The sequence below is a fragment of the Trichosporon asahii genome (assembly GCF_000293215.1).
Source record: "Trichosporon asahii var. asahii CBS 2479 unplaced genomic scaffold scaffold00050, whole genome shotgun sequence".
Lineage (NCBI taxonomy): Eukaryota > Fungi > Basidiomycota > Tremellomycetes > Trichosporonales > Trichosporonaceae > Trichosporon > Trichosporon asahii.
The window spans coordinates 1,613,898-1,634,968 of record NW_014040874.1 but is presented as its reverse complement, the minus strand read 5'-3'; the positions used below and the strand labels follow the sequence as shown (position 1 = coordinate 1,634,968).

Sequence of the window (21,071 nt, the reverse complement as noted above, 5' to 3'; positions counted from 1 at the left end):
CGCCTAACAAGGTTACCACATCTCTGACATCACAACTCCCTTTACCCCTGTCCATCACCACCTACACTTCCTGACCATCTCGACATGTCAACGCCGTCAGAAATCCAGGAGAAGATCTCCGCCGCCAGGCGAGAAGCTGACGGCCTGAAGGAGAAGATCCGAGCCGCTCGCGAGCAGACCGCGGACACAAGTCGTGAGTTGCAGCGCCCCTTGCACTACTGACGCCCCAGTGCGTGCCATGGCTACTGAGACACCACCTCTCGCCCGACTCCAGCTGAAGATTAGGCGCACGCTCAAGGGCCACTTGGCCAAAATCTACGCTCTGCAGTGGTCCAACGACCGGCGTCACCTGGTTTCCGCGTCTCAGGATGGCAAGCTGATTGTCTGGGACGCCTACACTACGAATAAGGTCCACGCGATTCCGCTCAGGAGCAGCTGGGTCATGACGTGTGCATACTCGCCCTCGGGGCAGTACGTCTCGTGTGGTGGTCTCGACAACATTTGCACGATTTACTCTCTGCGAGGAGCTGGACCGGGGCAGGCTGGAGGACAGGTCAAGGTGGCGCGAGAGCTGAGTGCTCACACGGGATATCTGTCGTGCTGTCGATTCATCAACGACCGGCAAATCGTGACCTCGAGTGGAGACATGACGTGTATGCTGTGGGACATTGAGCAGGGCATCCGAGTCGCCGAGTTCCAGGACCACACGGGAGACGTCATGTCGATTTCGCTGTGCCCGACAGACCCGAACACCTTCGTCTCCGGAGCGTGCGATTCGACTGCGAAGATCTGGGATATCAGAATAGGCAAGGCCGTGCAGACGTTCACGGGCCACGAGAGCGACATCAACTGCGTCGACTTCTTCCCGAATGGACAGTCGTTCGCAACCGGCTCGGATGACGCGACATGCAAGCTGTTCGACCTCCGGTCGGACCGCGACCTCAACACGTACCAGCACGACAATATCCTCTGCGGTATCACGAGCGTCTCGTTCTCTATTTCCGGCCGCATGCTCTTCGCAGGTTACGACGACTATAACACGAATGTCTGGGATACCCTCAAGGGCGAGCGCGTCGGTGTTCTCCAGGGGCACGACAACCGTGTCTCGTGTCTCGGCGTGTCCGGCGACGGAATCGCGCTGGCTACCGGATCCTGGGACTCCCTACTCAAGATCTGGTCATGAGCCCCGTTCGCCATGCACCCAACGCCTTCATCACAACTCTAGCCCCACCCATCCTCCGCATCATCCAGCATTCATTACATTTCGTATATCACTCTAAGTCTACGTCGTGTGGCCCGTTCCATCGCCTGTTGCCGCGCCCTCGGTCGCCTTGGCCGGCTGTCGTCGCGATCGCGGTCCACGAAACAATAAACGGAACCGCGTTCCACGGTCCCCCTCCCCTTATTATGGTCTCCTTCAGGTCTTCCCCTTCATTGTAGTACGATGCCCGCCCTTGGTTCATGCAAAAACCACATGTTTAATCTCGTAACGCAGGCCCCGGACCGCGGCCGACACACCCGAACCCGACTCACAAAGGGAGCGAGCGGCGGGCGACCTGAAGCCGTCGAGATCCGGTCCCCGCTCCTTCTCCCATCCCTCGGGCCGCATCTCGGACCTGATCTGGAGAACCCCGTGGCGTTGAGGGGTCGTGTGATCGTGAAACTGACACTACGTTCTGACGGCCGTCGGCAAGAAAGACATGATACATGTAAGAACTAATGATACAGGTTACGATTACCGAGCGGGGGCAGACAGGCGCGCGCGACGCAGGCGCGATCGCAGAGACAGGGGACCAGGGACAGACCCGAGCGCAGGCTTCGCGGCGCGCACGCGGTCAGCCAGCGGGCTCGACGTGGGGAACGCTGGCGCGAGGGCGAACAGGTCTACCGGCTCTGACGCACTAGACAGAGCACACGTGCCCACAGGCGTGGGCGCACATGAGACCTGTCTCGCCGGCGACGTGCGAGCCGGGGTCGGGAGCATCGGCGCAGCCTGCGCGCTGTGGTGGAGAGACAAAGGCGCTAGGTGCGACAGCGGCTCAGACACGCGCCCCTGTGCAGCTTCAGGAGGTGCTTGAGGCTCGTCCGTCCCGAAGTCCAGCATGCGTCCCTCGGGGATCCTCGGTGAGAGAAGGGGTACGGGCAGGGCTGTGAGACGGCGCCGCTTCGTCGGGCGTGCGGGAGAGGAGGGCGGCGGCGTAGGGAGCGACTCGGCGTCGGTTGCCTTGCCGAGAACTCCGTATGTGAGGATACGCGCCGGGTTCGGCGAGAATGGAAGCCGGCTCTGCTGCCGGTTCAACGCCCGACGGGGCGTTTGGGGCGACAGCGGCGGACGTGTCCTGTGCGAGCTTGGTGACAGGAGTTCGGGCGGAAGAGGCAGCAGCGGCTGTCTCTGTGGACTTGGTGAGGGCGGGTACACGACCTCCCCGAATGAGCCGTCCCGCGCAAGCCCGACGGGCTCAGTGTATCTTGGCTGCCGCCGGGCTCGCGGGGTCCCTTTCACGTTCCCCGCCGGCTCTGGCTCTCCAAGAGTCTGCATTGTCCTTGCCTTTCGCAACGTCGTTGGAGAGGAATGAGAACGACCGGAGGACCGCTGAGAAGGTTGCGAGGGGCTGTCATGAACGTAGATTGGGGAGCCCTCAGTAGCATACCTCTTAAGTGCCAAGGGGCTATGAGGCGCAGGTCCGAAGCTCCGCCACATCGCCTCCATCGAGTCGGTTCGGGGCGAGCAGGCAGGTTCGCTATACCCTAGAGCTTCTTGCGCAACTGCTCGCAGCTGGTCGGCTGTCAATGCTAAACGTTAGGGACATCGGTATCGAGGGGACGCACCGCTGTCCGCCGGACGCTCCTCCGGATCATATATTCGCAAGACTTTCGAAAACCGTACCTCAAAGTTCTGCGCGTCAGCGATGTTCGTCTAAACGAAGCTTTACGTCGCAAAATTCCAGCTTTTGAAACCCCATTCCCGAGACCGTTGCGCAGAGAGGTTGATTTAGCAGAACTGATGGCGGTGGCACAGTTGATGGTATGCAATGCGTCCAAGAGATACCGGTAAGTCTCTACGATGGTCAGTCTCCCGGTAGTGACGCCAAACCGTTACCCACTCTTTTTGCTGGATCATCGCGATCATACGGCTTGAAGTCCCATTCGCCCTCATGCATGAAAGCGTTGTATTGACCCAGCTCCTGACGCGTTAGGCCCCAGCTCGACCGAAACAGAAACTGGTAGTGCGGGTTATCAGTCTTGGCCAACACACGATCCCTGTTGGTGAGAACGCCGATGTAGAAAGTCGTGAAGACGGAGGTGTCCACTGCCATCAGCCGCAAGTCGCCATGGATACACACCTCGAAGCTGTCGTGCACGCTCCGGATCCCAGCCAGCACCGATGACGACAAGATCGATGGTGTCATTGTAATGTTTGATAAAGGAGTGCTAATTTCAGTACAATGGCAAGGGAGGTAACCCACCTTCATCTTGACCCACTGAAGGCCTTGATTGTAGCGTGAGTTGGACGCCTTCAGCATGAGCCCCTCTGCCGTCAGCTAGCTGCCGATGTTGAAACGTGTACCTTCGTACTGTTCGACAGCCTTGTCAAAGACCCTTTGCAAAGCCTGGTGTCAGCTAGCTAAGCTGAGGTCCTATTCACTGTCTTGGCCACAGTCAGACCACGATCGAGAGGGATCGCCTGCCGCTCCGCCAGCATCGCCTGTGGCCGTCAGTATCCTGCATACACCGTTGCAACTTACGAAGCCCGGGATAGGGTGAATGATCGATTCCAGCGCAGCCCTTCTCTGTTCGTACGTATGAAGCAGCAAGCTCTCACCGTTCGCGTACAGGACATCGAAGAAGGCTAAGCACAAATGCCTGTGCCTGTGCCTATCTGCTTCCCGGCCGCTATTCTCGTGCACGACGCCAGCAGAGTGGAGATGCCAGAACTCCTCTATACCGGGACCACGAGCACCCTCTCGACTTCCTTCGTTGAACGGAACCACTTCGGCTTCCAGTATCACACCTGTGTGAAAGCGGGGCTTCGTCGCTTCAGTCCGGTCAAGCAGGAGAACTCGCGATGGCAAATGCTCGGGGATGGGCAGGCCGATTGCTGCCAGAATGATTCTGCTGTTAAATTATGCAACTATGGCTCTCTCACGAGTGAGCGTTCAACCTCTCTTGCGTGGACTCTCGCTTCGACTTGCTGAAGATGGTGATCTTGGGTTGAGGGGAGAGCGCTACGTGAATCTGCATGCTACAGCGTTAGCTGGAGGGATCTCAGAAAGCCTTCCTCACCGGTAGCCGTCATACTTCGTCTCCGCCCACACAATCGGTGCCATGGGTGTAGCTCCGTCGTAGAACCCTTGAAGAGCAATGTTGGTCGATGAGCCTGCCCCTCGGGCTTTCGGAATCTCGACCGTCAGTAAGGGACGAGAAGAGGCCCTACTTTCACATTGATCCCAAGGATTGGTCCAGGGGCAACCTCCATTCGCTGCTCGCTCATTCGAATCTCTTCAGCTTTTGTGGCACACCAGTCAATGTTGCCTTTGCCTTCTCGATATAGCTTGGCCATCGTTGTGTCCCAACGGAACATGGCGCTTTCTACTGTGAGTAAATTCGGAGCGCTGGAAATCGTTTCGCGAATGAGTAGTTCCGGGCGACCGACATATCGTAGGGGTAGAGGGAACAGGAGAGGTCGCAGATCCCGAAGTATGATTTGCGTCAGCACAGAGAGCGCGTAGGGTGACATCCCCGAGTCGCGAAAGAGCCTTTGAAGAATGGTCATCTGAGTCGGACGGTCGGAGGGTATCTGAGAGAGCTGAGACCATGACGAGCCCGCGGCCAACTGATCCAGAAGAGCGTCGACTTCGCCTATTGTCATGGTAGAGTTCCCGTTAGGCTGAGTATGTGAGCTTCACCTGATGCGCAGAACCTACCCTCCGTTTGAACATCGCTATCCTGACCTCTTCTCCGAGGCAGCCAGTCTTCCGTACTCCATTCAACGAAACAGCATCCCACCTCGTCAATCCCTTAATACCCAGAGTTTGCTCGAGTAATGATGCCAGCCGCGTCTCCTTGATATCGTAGCGCCGCCTCGCGCCTTCATGGGGGAACAGCAGTCGAAACAACTTCTTGGTTGTGCCGGGGACGAGTGGCTGGGCTTGTTTACTTATCCACGCTCCGAAGATCTCTTCAGGGGTGTATGATATGATCTTCTCCTTTTGATCTCGTCTCTTGGACATGGGAGGGTCGCCCATTCTCTGGATCAAGTGCGCAAAGCTAACATTAGTAGCGGATGGATTGCAGCCATACCTTTCAAACGTAATCTCCATGATAGGCGAACAAGAAACTTTGAGATAGCAAGAAATGTGAGCACAGCAGATCGTATGAGTAGGTTGGTCAAGACAAGAGGCCTAAGGTATCCTCATCCACAGGATTTGCAGAACAACAAGTTGCAGTGAAGATAGTTGAAAGGAAGATTGCGAGTGGACCACCTCCACCGGTTGACTAACCCGATGTCATCTTTATCACAACCACCCCCTTTACCACAGAGACATGGTATCAGCGTTGCACTTCACTGCATTCGTTGCATTCATTTCCGGGGTATCAACAGAGTCGTTGAACTACTGCGCGCTGTGCAATATGTATTCTACTTCATCCCTGCAATCCGACGCGGTAGACGAACACCTTTCCGCTCTTCAAGTCGTCAAGCCTGTAGCTGATCTCTGAGGGCACGCCTCTCTCCACCTGCAGGCAGCGCAGCTTGTGCTTGTTCTTGAGGTCGTACTCGTGGATAATCGCGATCAAGGGGTCCTGGATGCTACCGACCTGCTGGTGGTAGCTGCTGAGACCCTTCTTGCCCTTGAACTTGCCGTCGTGGATCGCGACAATGTCTCCGGGTCGGGGATCATCGAGCTTCTTCATGACCGACGAAGCTTCCTGCTCGTAGATGGCCAAGCCCCATTCTCCAGCAGGGAGAGGAAGACCAGCCCGTTCAAAAGCGACTCGTACGAAGCCTGGGGAAGAGCCGTCGCCGTAGTTTCCGCGCTTCCCTTGATCAAACATACCCTTCGCAGCGCGCATGAGAACACTGCCGTGCGATGCCGACGCCGCCTGGAGCTCGTTGTAACCTGGTCTGCTCATTGACATGGAGGCACGCTCAGTCGAGCTGCGAGGCCCAGCGGATCCCTGAGACTTGTGAGAGCCGATGCGTCCGATCTGGGCCAGCTGAGGGGGCGGAGAGCGGGAAGTCTGAGGCGGAGGCGAGCGGGGTTGTCCAGGTCGACCGGCGGGGAGCGCCGGGGGAACCTGCTGCTGAGGGTACTGGCTTTGTCCATACTGGCCCTGTCCATCCTGGCCCTGGCCGTACTGACCTAGTTCGGAGCTATGAGCAGCGGCACCAGGGTGAACAGGGGGAGCAGGAGGGAGGCTAGGCTGTCGAGCAGGAACCGGCGGCGCGTTCTCGGGCGGAGGAGGGGGCACCGAGCGCTGAGGAATCGCCTGTGAGCCCTCAGTCGAGTGATGCACTTGCTGCGGAGCAGGGGGTATAGCTCGAGGGGGCGGAGGTGGAGGCGCCTCATCTTCGTCATCATCGGCGGGCGGTGGAGGGGCGGCCCTGGGAGGAGGTGGCGGGGCGACTGACTCTCCGACAGAATGGGAAGCGGTGCCCATGATTTGGGACGCCTGAGGTACAGGCGGACGGGAAGGCGACCGTGAGGCGTCGGGACCAGGCCTAGTGGGAGGGGGCGGGGGAGCTCCTCCGGCCGCTACAGGGGGTGGAACAGCTCGAGGAGGCGGCGGGGGAGCGTTGGCGTCAACAACACTAGGGCGCGGAGGAGGCGGGGGCGCTTCATTGTCATCCTGAGGACGGGGAGGTGGCGGCGGCGCACCACCATCGTTGCTAGGAGTCGGCGGCGGCCGAGCAGTGGGAGCGGCTACACCAGTACGAGGAGGCGGCGGTGGAGCGTCGGAGCCTGGGACGTTGGCACGGGGCGGAGGAGGAGGCGGGACATCGTCATCGGTGTCGTCCTCTTCGTCCTCCCCATCAGCCCCTTCCCGACCCACCTCTTCGCTCTGGTCTGGCTCTTGTTCGGGCACGTTCGGGGTGAAGACGCCGAAGCCGAGAGCACCACCGGCGCGCAGGCGGGCAAGAGTGGCACGACGGCGCGCAGCCTCCTGCTCCGGCGTCTCCTCCTCCTCCTCTTGCCCCTGGAAAGAGACTGGCGCGGCCCCTGCTGAGTCGGTCTCCTTCTCACGTGCGGGAACCTCCGGGGAAGCGCTACCGGGCTCAGCCTCTTCTGACACCATGGAGCGCTTCTTCATAGGAGGAGGCGGCATGCCGAACTTGACACCACCTAGAGCTGCCATGCGAGCCGCGATAGCTGACTTCGGGTTGACATTCGCCGGAAGGGCTGCCTGGCCACTCTCCGTCGGCTGGCGAGTCTGCGTGGCGCCGACAAGTGCTTCGCCGTGTCCTTCAACATCGTCGGGCTGCGAAACGTTGGGCCGGTTTTGCTGCTGTTCGGGGGGTACCTCATCACCGCGTCCGGTTGCTTCACGCTCCTCCTGTTGAGTGTCTCGCGGCGGAATCGACGGGTGTCCCTCAGGTGGAGGCGGGACGTGCTGAGACGCTTCCAGTTCCTCAACGTCCGGAGTTGGAGGTTGAGGACTGCGAGGCAAAGGGCGTGGCCCCAATGGAGAGGCTCTGGGCCCGGCAGGTCGATCCACACTGCGGCGCTTTTGCGCAGCAGACTCGTCAGCGTTGGGCGCTCCGCTGTGGCTGATGATAGCAGGGGGAGCCAGGGTTTCGGGCTCCTCCTCGCCTTTTCCGATACTTGATGTCCCAGCAGCAGTGCCAAGAGCGCCCATTCCTGCCGCTCCGGCAGCGAGAGCGCCGGCACCCGGTCCCTCGGAATAAGAGGGAGTAGGTCGAGCGGGAGGCAGAGGAGGAGCCTCGGGACTGTCGTTCTCGCGAACGTCGTCTCGGTCCTGCACATGGACGTCGAGGTTGCCAGCTTGCGCTTGCTTCATGAGGTCGACATCCTCCTCTTCCTCACTCTCGTCATCGCTCGCGGGACGTGGCGGAATAGGGCGCGCGGCGGGAGGCGGAGGAGGGACAGCGGTGGCGCCAGCCGTGGCCTGCGGTGAAGTGGAGATACGGGCGCTCTGCGGCACGGCGGGGGCATCGCCCCATTCCTCGTCATCTGTTTCCTCATCGTCACTATCCGCTGCGCGGGGAGGAACGGCGGAAGGAGGCGGTGGAACAGCGCGAGTGGGGGAGGCGTTGAACGAGGACGGGGCCGGGGGCATAGCACGTGCAGGCGACGTCGGCGACGTAGGCGACGTAGTGGCGGGCAGATGCCCATCGTCAACGTGTCCGGACTCAGAACGCTGGGGCACAGGTGGCGCAGTCCGTCCTGTTGAAACCGGGGAGGCATCGGGCCCCGGCGGAACAGACCGCGCTGGAGACTGCATCTGTGGAGGGGGAGGCGGCGGCGCCGTTTGCGTTGGCGAAGTGTCAACGGAAACACTTCTCGCTGGAGGTGGTGGAGGAGGTGTCTCGGGTCGCTGAAGGGCGGCGGTTTGTTGCTCCTCTTGCGTGGGCTGCTCGGGCTCCCTGTCTTCAACGGGGCTCAAGGCGATACCTGCGGCAGCGGCACCCTCGGCTCCGCCTGGCGCGGACCCGACGGCCTCGTGCATATCGGTATCCTCCTTCTCGTCGGCAAGCACAGGACTCGGAGCGATGCCCGCGGCAGAAACGCCCGCCTCTCCCGCGGGGCCGGATCCAATGGCTCCGTGAGCCTGAGCGTCGGTAGTGTCGGGGGCAGGGCTGAGAGCGATTCCCGCCGCCGCCGCTCCGTCCGCCCCACCCGGGCCAGAGCCAAGATGCTCTTCAGGGGAGGAAGCCGCTGTCTCCTGAGATCGATGTCCGTGGCTTGCTGCAGCAGCGCCCAAAGCAGCGCCCAAACCGACCGCAGCGGCAGCACCCGCGGTTTCCTTCTCATGTCCATGCGATTCGGGGCTCTGCGTCGTTGCCTGAGGCTGGGGCGAGTTGGTGGGAGAAAGGGAGATTCCGACAGCTTCTGCTCCCTCGGCGCCCTGGGGTCCGCGGCCGAGCTCTTCCTCCATCAACGTCATCTTCCGCTGCTGGGGAGTCGGTTCTAGAGGAATCTCCTCGCTGGGAACCTGTGGAGGAGGTGCAATGTTGCCTTCCGCGTCTACGCGCTCCAGCCCGATGGGCTCCTGTGCAGGCTGGCCTGCCAAACCTTCCTCTGTAGAAACGTCAGGCTGCGTAGGTGCTTCGACTGGTGTTTGAGCAGCAGGGGAGGTTGCACCGCTGCTTGGTGCTGCTCGGCGGCGGGGACCAGCCGTACGGCGAGGAACGGCCGGCATTTTCACCGAGGCCGGAGGAGCGGAGGTTGCGGTGGCTCCAGTAGATTCAGTGGCTTCGGACCGGGATTCAGAAGGAGCTGCGACTGGCTCTGGCGTCTCTTCACTCTGGGTCGCAGCTGCCGGCTCAGCATCAGCCTGCTCGCTCACACTGGCGCCCTTGGGCGGAGGCGACACAGCAGGTCCAGTTGAAGTCTTGCGAGGCGGGGGCCCCATACCAGGAATAGGCATCGCCATGCCCATGGGTCCACGAGCACCCAGTTTGGCCATACGAGCGGCGATAGCAGCTCGACGGGCCTTCTCATCCTCGTCCTCAGCTTCTTCGTTGGCGCTCTCTGCTCCCTCTGCAGGTTCATCGGACCGGGGAATGTTCATGGGAGGGGGAGGGGCAGAACCTTCCAATTCCTCTCCTTCTGCAGGCTCGGGAGCCGGGGGTGCTGGCGGACGAGTCCAGACCTTTCCGGTGCTTGCCACCTTAGGGGCAGCGGGTTCCGTACGGCCAAAGGCGCCACCAGCTTGGAGAGCGGCCATCCGCTCCTTGAGAGAGCCACCCTTCTGGATAGAGGATGCCGCATCGCTGGCGCTCATCCCCGTTCCGACCTTTTCGGTATCCGCTTTAGATTCCGAGGGTGTGGAATCCGTGGTAGCGGCTGCCGGCTTGGGCTCAGGCTCGTCCTTCGGCTCCGATTCGCCTCGTTCCTTGCGCGCAGCAGCCTCGGCTTCACGCTCCTTGGCCTCCTGCTCTTGACGGAGCTTCTGACGTTGGCTCCAAGTCAATCCCGCAGATGCCGGCTTAGGCTTGATAGGGGGCGGAGGTCCAGCAGCCTTGTCCTGGGCAGCAGCGAAGAACGCTAAACGCTCCTTCATGGTCATTTTCGACGGGTCCACGTCTCCAGCGGGTGTTGGAGACGAGGCGGCCGGCATTGGGTTGGCCTTCGCGGGCGAGGAGACGGTGACGGGTTTGGAGGGCGAGGGAGGAGCCTGCTTAACAGGCGAAGGGGGTGCGGGTGGAGGCTCAGTTGAGGTAGAGGGACTGGTGGCAGTGGCAGGTGGTTCAGCTTTCGTTTCCGGAGAAGCTGGCGGTTCGGAATCCGCAGCTGAGGCGGAAGAGATGGTAGGCTCTGCCTTGCCGAGTGTCGACTCGGTTCTCTCTGACTCTGGCTGAGCGATTGCGGCGGAATGCGAGGGGTCCGCGTGGGTTGCCGCCACAGACGCCGATTCAGGGGAGGCGACAGGAGCTTCAGCAGGGGTGCTCGTGCTTACAGGCGCCGCCGTCTTGTCCGCCTCCGTCGCCGAAGCGTCTACCAAGTTGGTGTCCTCTTCACCGGTAGGAACCACGAAATCCTGCATGTTAGGACGGGCAGGGCTAGAAACAAACCTTGGGGAACCCGCCGGCGCGAGATCCATCGACACTTTCACCGATCAGCCAGTCCTCATCGTCATGAGGGCCAGTGACGCGAATGCTGCGCGTTAGCTGTGTGTGCAGATTGTGATGACGCGGTGAGACGAATACAAAGGTCGGAGACGGCCGTCGGTCCCGCTGCCTTGACTCCAGCAACAATAGCAAGCCGCTAAGCCAAAGCAATGCACAGCTGCACGGAGACAGCACGTCAGCAACGGCTCCAGCTGTTTTTGCATGCAATGTAGCTCTTGCGGCCTCCGAAACTTCCCGCCAAGCTTTCGGGGTTGAGATGACGCCCTTCCGCTTGCGTCGGGGAGGTTCCGTGCAACGAGGTCAAGGGTGTGTCCGATGGGCACAGCCCCACCTGTTGCCTATGCCCGTTGCAGGGATTCGTCGGTCACTCCACTTGCTCGCGGGCGGGTTCTTGGTACCAGCAAGCAGAAAGGAACACTCACACCTCATCCTTCACGAATGAAAGGTCGGTCGAGTGCGGCGACTTGTACTTCAATCTGTCGTCAGCGTTTGGCCGAGGCTGTGCACGCCTCTCCGCCCTGGTGGTCACGCCATCCCCAACTCTGGGGACGCCTGGACGGTGGTGTGCAGGCAGTACTCACATTGTCCGGGCGAGATAAGGATACGACATCCTTTCCCGGGCTGCAGGGGGTGTAGTCAATGAGTGGATAAGATGTGGGGTTGGTGTTGGGGAAGATGTTGGAGAGAGAGAGAGAGAGTTGGAGTTGGGCGAGGACGTGCACCGGGCAGACTCAGCTCACGAGCGGAGCAGTGACGTAGCACATCGGACAGAGCGGATGATCGGGTATCTCGACGGCTGGGGAGCCTCTCGTTTGGTTCCGATCAAATAGTCAATTAACATTCATGTCCTTCCAGCCCTGCTCGATTACAACAGTTACTATTCGAAGTCACTATCCCACGGACGGTCAATCACGTGCACGTTCCGTCAGCTCTCCCACGCAAGGCTATCAATCGCGCGGTGCCGCCAGTCTCAACATACGATGGAAGTGGGGTGAGGAACCTCCCCTTCGTTGTCGTAGCCTGTACCCATATCCTCACCACCAGCTTGGAATCGCGCTGCCCTTCTTAGCTATCCGCTCTTTCCCACTGTTGCTGTGACTTTGCCTATCTCCTTGCGGAGATTGGCTTGTCTTCGCTTTCCCCCACACACCCCACCACCTCCCCAACGTTGGCTCCCGCGGTTGCCGTCATGGAACATAGGCGGCGGCAAGCTTCTGCATCGACATCCACGTCGCAATCTCACGACGATCGACCTACAAAGGGGTCAGGAAGTGCTACTCCGCGACCAGAAGAGGAAGAGGACGGTGAGTCGAGCAAGCAGACCTCCCCACCGACCATGTCGGCCAGCTGGACGGCTCGCCGCAAGGTGATCAACCGGCCGCTCCGAGCTGCCTGCGCCATCCATCCGGGCTCTGCTGACATCCTAGGAACTAGCCGTCGCACTCGGGGTCGGAATCCACTGCCGCCGAGCTCGGGGCCGCTTTTCCCAGCGCTACCTCCCAAAATCAAGAATTCACCAAAGGCTTCTAGCCGGTCACCAGCCGGCCGTACCGCCCGTTTATCGTCCTCGAGCGCTCTCACGAACGCTGTCAACGACGAGGACAGCAACATGGAAACCCGCGACGCTTCCCCCTCCAAGGCCGCCCCTCCGAGTATGTCTGGCTCTCTCTCGCCTCCACCAGCCGACGGTGACGACCTCGACAGCAAGAAAGACAATGGCGGCGATTGGGAGGCTTACCGTCGCGGACGGGGAGTGCGAGGGTTCAATGCTTCGAAAGCTGTGAAAATTGAGCAGATGGACGTTGACGAGCCCTCTGCCGCCAAGACAACTCGTTCCGAGAACAACGCCGAGGCCGCCTCGGGAACGGCCACCGCCGCCAGTGAGGCGACAGCGAGGGACGCGCCCGACCCCAGCGACGCCGACGACGCGAACGAGACTGAGGAAGTGAACGGCACCGAGGGACGCCGGTCTGGCGACACGTCACTATCCAATTCTGTCGAGCCGAAAGCCCGCAAGAGACGAGGCGAAGACCAGCTCCTGCTGGACGACCACCTCCTGCCAAAGGAAATTCGTGTGCCAGGCGGACAGATTGCTCCGCGGCGAGAGAAGCCCGGAGGCAAGCGCGCAGCCGTCGAGGAGCCGCCCAAGGAAGAGGTCGTCGAAGAGGCGCCGGAGCCTGAAGAGGAGGAGGCGGATGTCACCGCCGACGCCGCCGAGGACGCCGAGGAAGGCGACGAGGACGACGACGGCAAGGACATTACCAGATGCGTCTGCAAGCGCGAGGGTGGGTACCCCTGGTGTGGCTTGGTCACCGCTGACATCCAGACATCGACGTGATGATGATTCAGTGCGATAAATGTAATGTGTGGCAGCACGGTGCTTGCATGGGCATCTGGGGTGACGACGAGGCACCGGACGGTAAGCTGCTCGTGTGGAACGTGTGCTGACGCGATCTCAGAGTATTTCTGCGAGGAATGCCGACCTGACCTCCATGTGCCGCTCAGAAAGTGGATTCGCCATTGCGGCCGCAATCCTGCCAACTTTGTCGCACCGACGCCTGCCGACCTGCAGAAACTGCACAGCTCGAGCGACAAACTTCCGCCGTCACAATCCAAGCGATGGACCGACCCCGAGCTCATGGAACCGCCACCTCCGCCCAAATCGTCGTCGCGTGCCCAGAGGCGAGACTCGGAAATGGACAGCGACCGACGGTCCTCGCGACGAGGCGCTGCTTCGTCAAACAAGCCGACGTCGAAGGACGGGAGCCGCAGCGACCGTCGGCGAGGTCGCCGAGTGTCGAACGATCTGTCTGCGTCAACGTCTCCGCCACCGCGGTCCGAACCTCGCAAGCGCAGCACGATGAACTCGCGGGATGCTGCGTACGAGGACGAGGTTAAGGCTGCGCTTGAGGCGAGCCGAAGAGAGATGTCGGGCGGTGCTGAGGACACTGACACGACGACGACTGCTCAGCCCCGGAAGAGGCGGCGAGACGAAGACACGGCTGAAGTTGAGGAGAAGCGGCCCAAGAAGAAGAAGGACGATGATGGTGAGCTGCCGCCCTTACGAGCTTCTACTGACGATAGAAACGTCCGAGGCGCCCCCTGCCCCGCCAAAGCCGAAGCATCCGAACCAGTACACGTATCGACCGAAGGGTGCCGCTCCGTCACCCGCGCGGAGACATGCGAGCACGCCGCAGCCAGGCCTGCCGCCAACACACGACCACGGAACGCGTCGCGCGGGTGCCATCGCGTCCAACCTGGCGCAGGTGAACTACACGGCGTCCTCGATCCACCACCTGAACTGGTATCTTCCCGATCATCTCTCAGCTCACGAGGAGCTGCTGCCGAGTGCGACGCCGGAACCGCTCATAGTCCCGACTCCACGGAACCTGCAGTTCCTGACGCGGTCTCACTTCCTGAACCAGCGCTACGGGCCGTTCACAGAGGAGCGCAGGCCGGACGGCAAGCTGATCATGCCGGAGGACCGGCCGCTGCGGGACGTGGAGGGCGAGCCGTCCTGCCACCGGCAACCGCCCACGCGCGTCCGTTTCCCGATGAAGCGGATGCAGCTTGCCGAGATGGGACGGCGCGTAGGAAACGTGCTCGAGTACGTCGGCCGTGTGCAGCACGAGGAGACGCGGCGGCTCGAGCGCGCCAAGCAGCTGGGCATACCCGAAGGCAACGTGCCGCGCAAGCTGCCGCCGATGGAGGAGGACCCGAAGCCGAAACGCAAGCGCGGTGACGAGGAGGACGACGCTCCGCCCCCGGACGAGATCTATCCCGGCCCCAGCGGGCCCAGCTCAAGCGTGCTCCTAGACGAGCTGACGCGAGACCTGATTGCGTTCCAGGAGGCATTCCAGACCGGCGACTTTGAGGGCCTCACGTTTGCTGAGCCGCCAGTTCGCGCCCCGCCAGAGCCGGAGCCGACGCCAATGCCGGAGCCCATCCCCGTCGAGCAGCCCGAAGCCCCCGCTGAAACCACGACTGAGGGCGAAGCCGCAGCCGACTCGAAAGAGGGCAACGAGGGTGCCGCCGGAGACGGCGACGCGGCGATGGGAGAAGAGCCCCAGGGCGACGCCCCCGTTGACGGAGACAAGCCAGAAGGCCCAGCCGGAGGCGCCGCCGAAGATCCCGTCGAGGGTAAGGCCGAGGGCAAGACAGAGGACAAGGACGCGCGGATAGAGCCGTCCAAGCCTATCGAGCCCGAGTCCGCCGAGCCCGCTGAGGCGGGCAAGTCTGAGGAAGGGAAGAGGGACGATCGAGTCGAGCCCGATGCCATGCCGCCCGTGAATGGCGAGGTGACCGCGGAGGCGTGAGCCGGCGAGCCGGCGAGCCGGCGAGCCAGTAGTATGCTGCTATGGCGCCATTGTAGTAATTTTTGATGGACTGTTGTCATTTAGAGCGCGACAAACTTGACGGTTACTAACCCCCAATGACTTGGACGCCCGTTACCTGTGTCTGATGCTCGTGGCTGACCTCAGCTGGCTACACATTCTCTTAGTAGTGCCCAAGAGCCAGCGCAGACAGGAGAAAGCAGCTAGTGCAAGTGTAGAGGGAAAGAAACAATGCATGTATCGCTGCCGGTATTGTAACAAGCCCCGGGGGCCGAGCGTGCGAGAGTTAAGTCAAGTGGATGGGTTGTCTATTGATAATTTGCTACATTTTGGGGGGGTGGGGTTGTCTTGCTGAGTGTCGTGCTGTAATGTTGCTGGTCAGAGAAATGGAAGCAGAAAGAGAGAGGAAAGAGAGAGAGGGGAAAATGTCCATTTTGAGGAGTGCCCTTTGCGTCTAGCCGTCCGAGCCGGGTCTGAGGTTTGGCCGGGTCTTGAGTGAGGAGAACGAGTGTGGGGGAACTCAGAGCCTAGGTGAGAAGACGGGTGCGCTCTGTCGGCGTGCGCTCTGGATCGACGACGCCGTTCGTTCCGTTCGCTTCATGCTCGACCACGCCCGAGGCATCCGCATCGTCAAACTTGTCCGGGAGGGGCGGGAGGCCGAGCCGCTCACGCACGCGCTCGACGCCGCGGTCCCAGTCCGCGTTCCAGACGATGTAGAGGCCCACCACACTCGCATACGTGAGGCTGAGCGTGAGGCCGATCCAGATCCCGACGAGGCCGAGGCCCGCGCTCTTCGAGAACATGAGCCAGAGCCCGAACGGGATGCCAATCACGTAGTAGCTTGTGAGATTGATCAGCGCGCCCGTGGCGTGCAGGCCCTGTGCGCGCAGGACGGCGTTGGCCGCGCCCGAGAGTCCGTCCATGACTTGGAAGAGACCGATCCACGGCAGGACCTGCGCGACCAGACCGACAACGACGGGGTCGCTGTTGAAGATGTACCCCCAGTTGTTCCGGAAGATGATGCAGATGGCGCTGTTGCCGAGCGCGAACACTGTGGCCCACACGAAGCTGGCGCGGGAGGCCCACTTGGCTTCCCATCCGCGACCGGCGCCCAGGAGGTTGCCGACTCGCACGGAGCTGGCGACGCCCAGAGAGGCAGGGAACTGGTACAGCGTCGAACAGGTCGAGAGAAGGACGGACTGTGCGGCGAGCGTGGTCGGGCCTAAGAACGAGGCGGCGAGCGCGCACACCTCCCACGCCCACCACTCCGAGCTCGTCATGACCGTGCCGGCAACGCCGAGGGACGCGATGGTGCCAAGTTTGGAGCAGCAGCTCTTGGCGGAAAGGGGGTGCCACGCCTCCCGCGGCCCGATCCAGAGGATGTACCCGAGCAGCAGGAGGAAGGTGAGGTTGTAGCTGAAGGCAGTGGCGATAGCACCGCCCTTGAACCCGAGCCGGACGGCCGGAGGACCCCACACGAGCAACCAGTTGAGGACGAGGTTGAGCGGAGCAACAATGAAGAGAATGTAGGTCGGCACATCCATGATGTTCTGCGCCTGCAGGTACTTCTTCAGAATCACGTTGCCGGCGTACCCCGGGATACCCGGGGAGAGGTACGCGAGGTACACGCCCGCGAGCCGGGCCACGTCCGGGTCCTGGCCTAAGACGTGCAGGATAGCCTCGATGTTGAACCAGAAGATGAACATGGGGATCTGGAGTCAGCTGTAGTTCTGGGAGCGGGCGCAGGGGCGCATGGGCAGGCGCGGTGTCGGGCGCAGATTACGAAGCACAGAAGGAAGACAACTCACCATTGCGAACGACATGACCACAAACATGCGCTGCGTCCAGAGACCGACACGACTCGGGTCGCACGACGTCCACGCGGCCGGGAGGAGGGTGTCGAGTGCGGTCGCAATGCCCTGCACGATCGAATAGCACGATACAGCGGCAGTCATGTTGGCGAGCGACGAAGCAGCGAGGTCCTTGGTGCCGAGGTGTCCGATGCTGATGACACTAGCAAGAGCGAGCGAGTACTCGGCGAGCTGGGTGAAGAAGACGGGAATCGTCGTGCGGAGCAGCAGCGGGAGCTCGACGGCCATCGCACCCTTCCAAGTGTGGACCTCCCTGCCAGATGCGTCTGTCGGGAGATCTAAGTCCTGGGCATCAAGCTCCTCGGCGGGATCGCAGAGCAGAGGCTCCCCGAAGCTGCTGGCTCCCGGTTGCCAGAGGTTTGCGCGTGCCTGAGATTTGGCGTGCTCGGTCTCGGCATCCGACTCGTCTTCCTCATCACTTGACGTGGGCGGGAGCATGCTCGAGAGCACGGCGGGCGAGATCGGTCGGCGGTCCTGTGATCGGCCCCGGCGTAAGGAGCGGTAGGGCGACGAGGGCGACGTGGCCGTGTAGTCGCTCGTGGTCGAGATCGTCGAGGATCCAGCATCGGCGTCGCTCGTGACGCCGCCCAAGGCACCTAAGCTCGCACCGGCGGCGGTGGCGGCGTCACGGTGAGCGCGAGTGAAGGGTCGCACGACCCGCGGCGGCGTCCTTCCCTTGCTACGGGAGCGCGAGTTGCCAGCCGGTGCGGAGGAGTCGATGGGTACCGGCGGGTTCTGCGCAAGGTGCGAGATCGGTTCGCTGACAGCGCCGTACGAGTAGCGCTTCGGCGCACGAGGACCGCGGCCATGACGGTCGTTGCTACCTCGGCGTCCGCGCTCCTCTTGCGGTGGTCGAGTCTCCTCTTCGTGCGGGAACATGAGTGTGACTTCAGATTCTCCGCCATCCTGGCTCTGCGTCGAGGATATGCTGCCGCGGGCGCCCCCCAGGCTGCCGATCTTGGAGATCGAGCTCGTCTCGCTGTCTTGTCCTTGTGACAAGGGCGAGATCGGTCCACTCGTGCGCCGGTGGTTGTGGGCGTGCGGATGTGTGCGCGACCGCCGCATCAGCGCCTCGAGGTTGTTCTGGATCGCTGCTTGTCAGTAATTAGCTAGAATGAGAACGTACCATAAGGAGAGGTGCTGAGGGAGGCGGCAAAGGAGGATGAGTGGGGGTAGTTTGACATTATGCACCAGGCTGTGGCCGGCGGCGGACCGCTAGCGAGTCGGTGAGGTTGAGGAAGGCGTTTTCGTGTTCTTGCCCGAGAGTTTGAGGCTGCTGACAGTCTTGAAAAGAGCGTGGATGTGGAAGAGGAGAAGAGACTTGTGGATGAAAGATTTCTGAGATGGAGCTGAGCGTCAGTCACGGTCGCAACAATCTGCACTGGACTAAAGCGGTCACTGGGTCAACTAAGGGTTCCAGGCACGCAGCCGCTCTCTCATCATCCTGGGTCCTTCCTGGGTGGTCTTCCCCGCCCCGCAGCTCAGTACTCCCACGGGCCGACAAGTATCTAGGGGTGACTCGCCCTGCCAGCCTATCCGTGCTATCGAATGCAGCCCGCTTGTCAGGTGTTGGGCCAGCCAACCCCCGTTCCAGCCTTTGCATTTACCGGGGGTTCTACCGTGCGCCGCCCGCCGTATACCGCGCTCACAGTCGTCAAAACAAGTATTCAGCTTGTACGCTGATGCTCCGCCCAGTCGCGAAAATGATCGTCATTCACTCCTATACGTGATCAACACTCCCTGCTTCCGGCCAATACAATATCAGCGATCGTCAGCCGCGCCACGGCCAAAAGAAATAAGGAATTTCTTCGCCTTCCTCGCCAACCACCCTCTTATCACCACCCATGCATACCGCATGCTCTCTCCTTCCTCCCTCGCGCCCATGCCTTCGGCCCACTAATCCATGTTGACCCCCGTTTCACCATCCACTCAAACCCACCCGCGAGCTGCGCTGTTGCGCGTCATACTAGGAAAACGAAGCATTAACAAATTCATAGGGCATAGAACGAACCCCTTCCAAAAGGTTGAGATGGAAAAGCCGACCCTCCACTCGTCTACATTCGACGGCAGAGCCCCCCACGAATCGAACTGATATGAAACGTCTACTCGCACTTCTGACTGTCTGTCAGCTTACTGCTGCAGCGAGACCAGCTTATCTCGACTCACAGAAATTGTGTGGTATACTGCTGGATCACCTCGAGGACTCTTACGAGGCCTTGTTCTTCTAGACCCGGTCAGCGCCATTCCACACAGCACGGCACACAGCGGTGACTCGCGGTGACTCACCGGGTTCTCCGGGGCATCCTTCCACATGGCAGCGACCTTCTTGAAGTTCTCCTGTCCTGTTAGACTGCGGCCCTATACGCACACAAGTGGAGGCGGTTGCGGTTGACTCACCCGGTGGTCGCCCTTCTTGCCGGACTTCTCCTGGTCGGCCTTGAGCTTCGCGAGCTGCACCTTCATAAACTGGTTGCTGTTTGTCAGCTCATCGAACCGCTACAAGAGGTGACAAGGGCACCGCGCATTGACCGCGGCCACGGGTCCATGACCGAGGGTGGATGCCGTGAAAGGACCGATTGCGGAGCTTTCAGCGCTATACTCACTAGGGCGACGTCTTCTTTCCTCCTGTTTGCAGTTGTTGTCAAAGCAGAAAGTGTGGGTCGGTGGATGCAACGGTTGCAGAAATCAGAAACACGTTCAGTCGCGTGTGTGTAAACAAAGACAAATGTCAGCACTAGTCGGAGATGTCCGGTGCACGGTGCGCATGCATGACTAACCCTTCTTAGCGGCTGGGTGTGCGGAGAAGGTCGTTGCAGCGGCAGGGGCGAAGACGATGAGGATGCGACAGGTAGCGAGACGGAGTGTTGAGTCGAGCGCGAGCGTGCAGTGTCAGTACAATGGTGCGGGGTGTCCACAGAGAAACGCGTAAACAACCTCCACCCTGGGGCATACCGCGGTTACACAAGTGTGACAGTGGCGCGGGCGCGCAGTGGATGGCAGATCAAGGGGAAAGCATGCACGTACTGGCCATTGTTGCGGTGGATGGATGTGGATCGGGGTGAAGAAGACGAGTGCAAGTGCAGATGGGAGATGGAGAGAGAGGAGGAGAGAGGATGACTGGGTTGTGGTTAATGAGGGATGAGGGGTCGGGTCGCGGGGGAAGGGCAGTCGCCTGGAGGCATGAGGCATTGAGGCATGAGGCCGTGGTCTTGGGTGGTGCGGGCGGCGGTACGGTGAGCCATGAGCCAGGTGAGCCACCGGCCACTGGCCACTGGGCCCACTCTGCGAGGTGGGTGGGTCTGCGAAACCTGCCTCCAGTCCTCTCGCCTGCGCGCCTGCCACTCTGTGTTCTCTCCTCGATTCCAATCCGGGATCATTGGATGCATGCCCGGTCCGCTGCCGCCCCATGGTGCTTCTCTGCTTGACTACCTTGACCGCCGTGTCAAAGGCTAGCTGAATACAAGTACTAGCTGAAATCGGCTTCTCCTGGCAAGCAACAAACAATTCACCTGCCGACTGCCTTCCTTGGTCTGTCTGGTCATGATGCAATCGTACAGCCGCCGATGCACAAGCTCGAGACACACAGCACGTGATGGCTTCTATCCATTCTGGGGCGACTGGAACGTCCCAACTGGTACGGAATACACGCGTCAAACTTGCGACAGCATACCAAGCTGAGTGTGCGTACTACTTGTGGTCTTGGCCTGATCTGGAGCCGGAGGGAGCTTGAGAGCAGCGCTTCCAGCCAGCCCCTTGTTATGTGAACGGCATGTCAAGAGCTGCACGCTTGCACTGCCCTCAGAACGCGCGAGCGCACACTGGGCAGACGTTGACGTAAACGCCCTCAAGTCGCTCTGCTTCCGGAGAATGAAACCCTTGACCTGTCAAGTCTGGACACAGCGCAGCACAGCGGATGAGTCGTCATGCCCAGCGCTCGTCGCCAGGGGGAGCCGACCTGAAGCGACCCAAGATGTCATCGGGAGCTTCGAAGGAACAGACGCCAGACGCCAGACGCCCAGCTAACCACGGCGGACGAGGCCAAGTGTTCAACAG

The 21,071-nt window shown here is 61.1% G+C and overlaps 6 protein-coding genes across 6 annotated transcripts; 2 read left to right on the top strand and 4 right to left on the bottom strand.

Moving 5' to 3' along the window:
- Positions 1-84: 84 nt before the first annotated feature.
- Positions 85-1,183, top strand: A1Q1_01784 (mating factor receptor-coupled G protein; the record flags this gene model as incomplete). Its single annotated transcript, XM_014324823.1, has 2 exons — positions 85-193; positions 231-1,183. The coding sequence occupies 2 exons, from the start codon at positions 85-87 to the stop codon at positions 1,181-1,183; spliced, it is 1,062 nt and encodes a 353-aa protein (XP_014180298.1).
- Positions 1,184-4,408: 3,225 nt separating this feature from the next.
- Positions 4,409-5,246, bottom strand: A1Q1_01783 (uncharacterized protein; the record flags this gene model as incomplete). The annotated part of the gene is made up of 2 exons (XM_014324822.1): positions 4,409-4,888; positions 4,953-5,246. 2 exons carry the CDS (start codon positions 5,244-5,246, stop codon positions 4,409-4,411), a joined length of 774 nt encoding a protein of 257 aa, XP_014180297.1.
- Positions 5,247-5,643: 397 nt separating this feature from the next.
- A1Q1_01782 (myosin I binding protein) lies at positions 5,644-10,728 on the bottom strand (the record flags this gene model as incomplete). The annotated part of the gene is made up of 1 exon (XM_014324821.1): positions 5,644-10,728. The coding sequence occupies one exon, from the start codon at positions 10,726-10,728 to the stop codon at positions 5,644-5,646; it is 5,085 nt and encodes a 1,694-aa protein (XP_014180296.1).
- A 1,274-nt stretch (positions 10,729-12,002) lies between these two features.
- On the top strand, positions 12,003-15,129 carry A1Q1_01781 (transcription factor binding protein; the record flags this gene model as incomplete). Its single annotated transcript, XM_014324820.1, has 4 exons — positions 12,003-13,098; positions 13,140-13,232; positions 13,273-14,355; positions 14,408-15,129. The coding sequence occupies 4 exons, from the start codon at positions 12,003-12,005 to the stop codon at positions 15,127-15,129; spliced, it is 2,994 nt and encodes a 997-aa protein (XP_014180295.1).
- A 545-nt stretch (positions 15,130-15,674) lies between these two features.
- A1Q1_01780 (MATE efflux family protein subfamily) lies at positions 15,675-18,147 on the bottom strand (the record flags this gene model as incomplete). The annotated part of the gene is made up of 3 exons (XM_014324819.1): positions 15,675-16,859; positions 16,956-18,101; positions 18,145-18,147. 3 exons carry the CDS (start codon positions 18,145-18,147, stop codon positions 15,675-15,677), a joined length of 2,334 nt encoding a protein of 777 aa, XP_014180294.1.
- A 1,077-nt stretch (positions 18,148-19,224) lies between these two features.
- A1Q1_01779 (uncharacterized protein) lies at positions 19,225-20,560 on the bottom strand (the record flags this gene model as incomplete). Its single annotated transcript, XM_014324818.1, has 5 exons — positions 19,225-19,242; positions 19,305-19,355; positions 19,416-19,484; positions 20,043-20,471; positions 20,528-20,560. 5 exons carry the CDS (start codon positions 20,558-20,560, stop codon positions 19,225-19,227), a joined length of 600 nt encoding a protein of 199 aa, XP_014180293.1.
- Between the last annotated feature and the right edge of the window lie 511 nt (positions 20,561-21,071).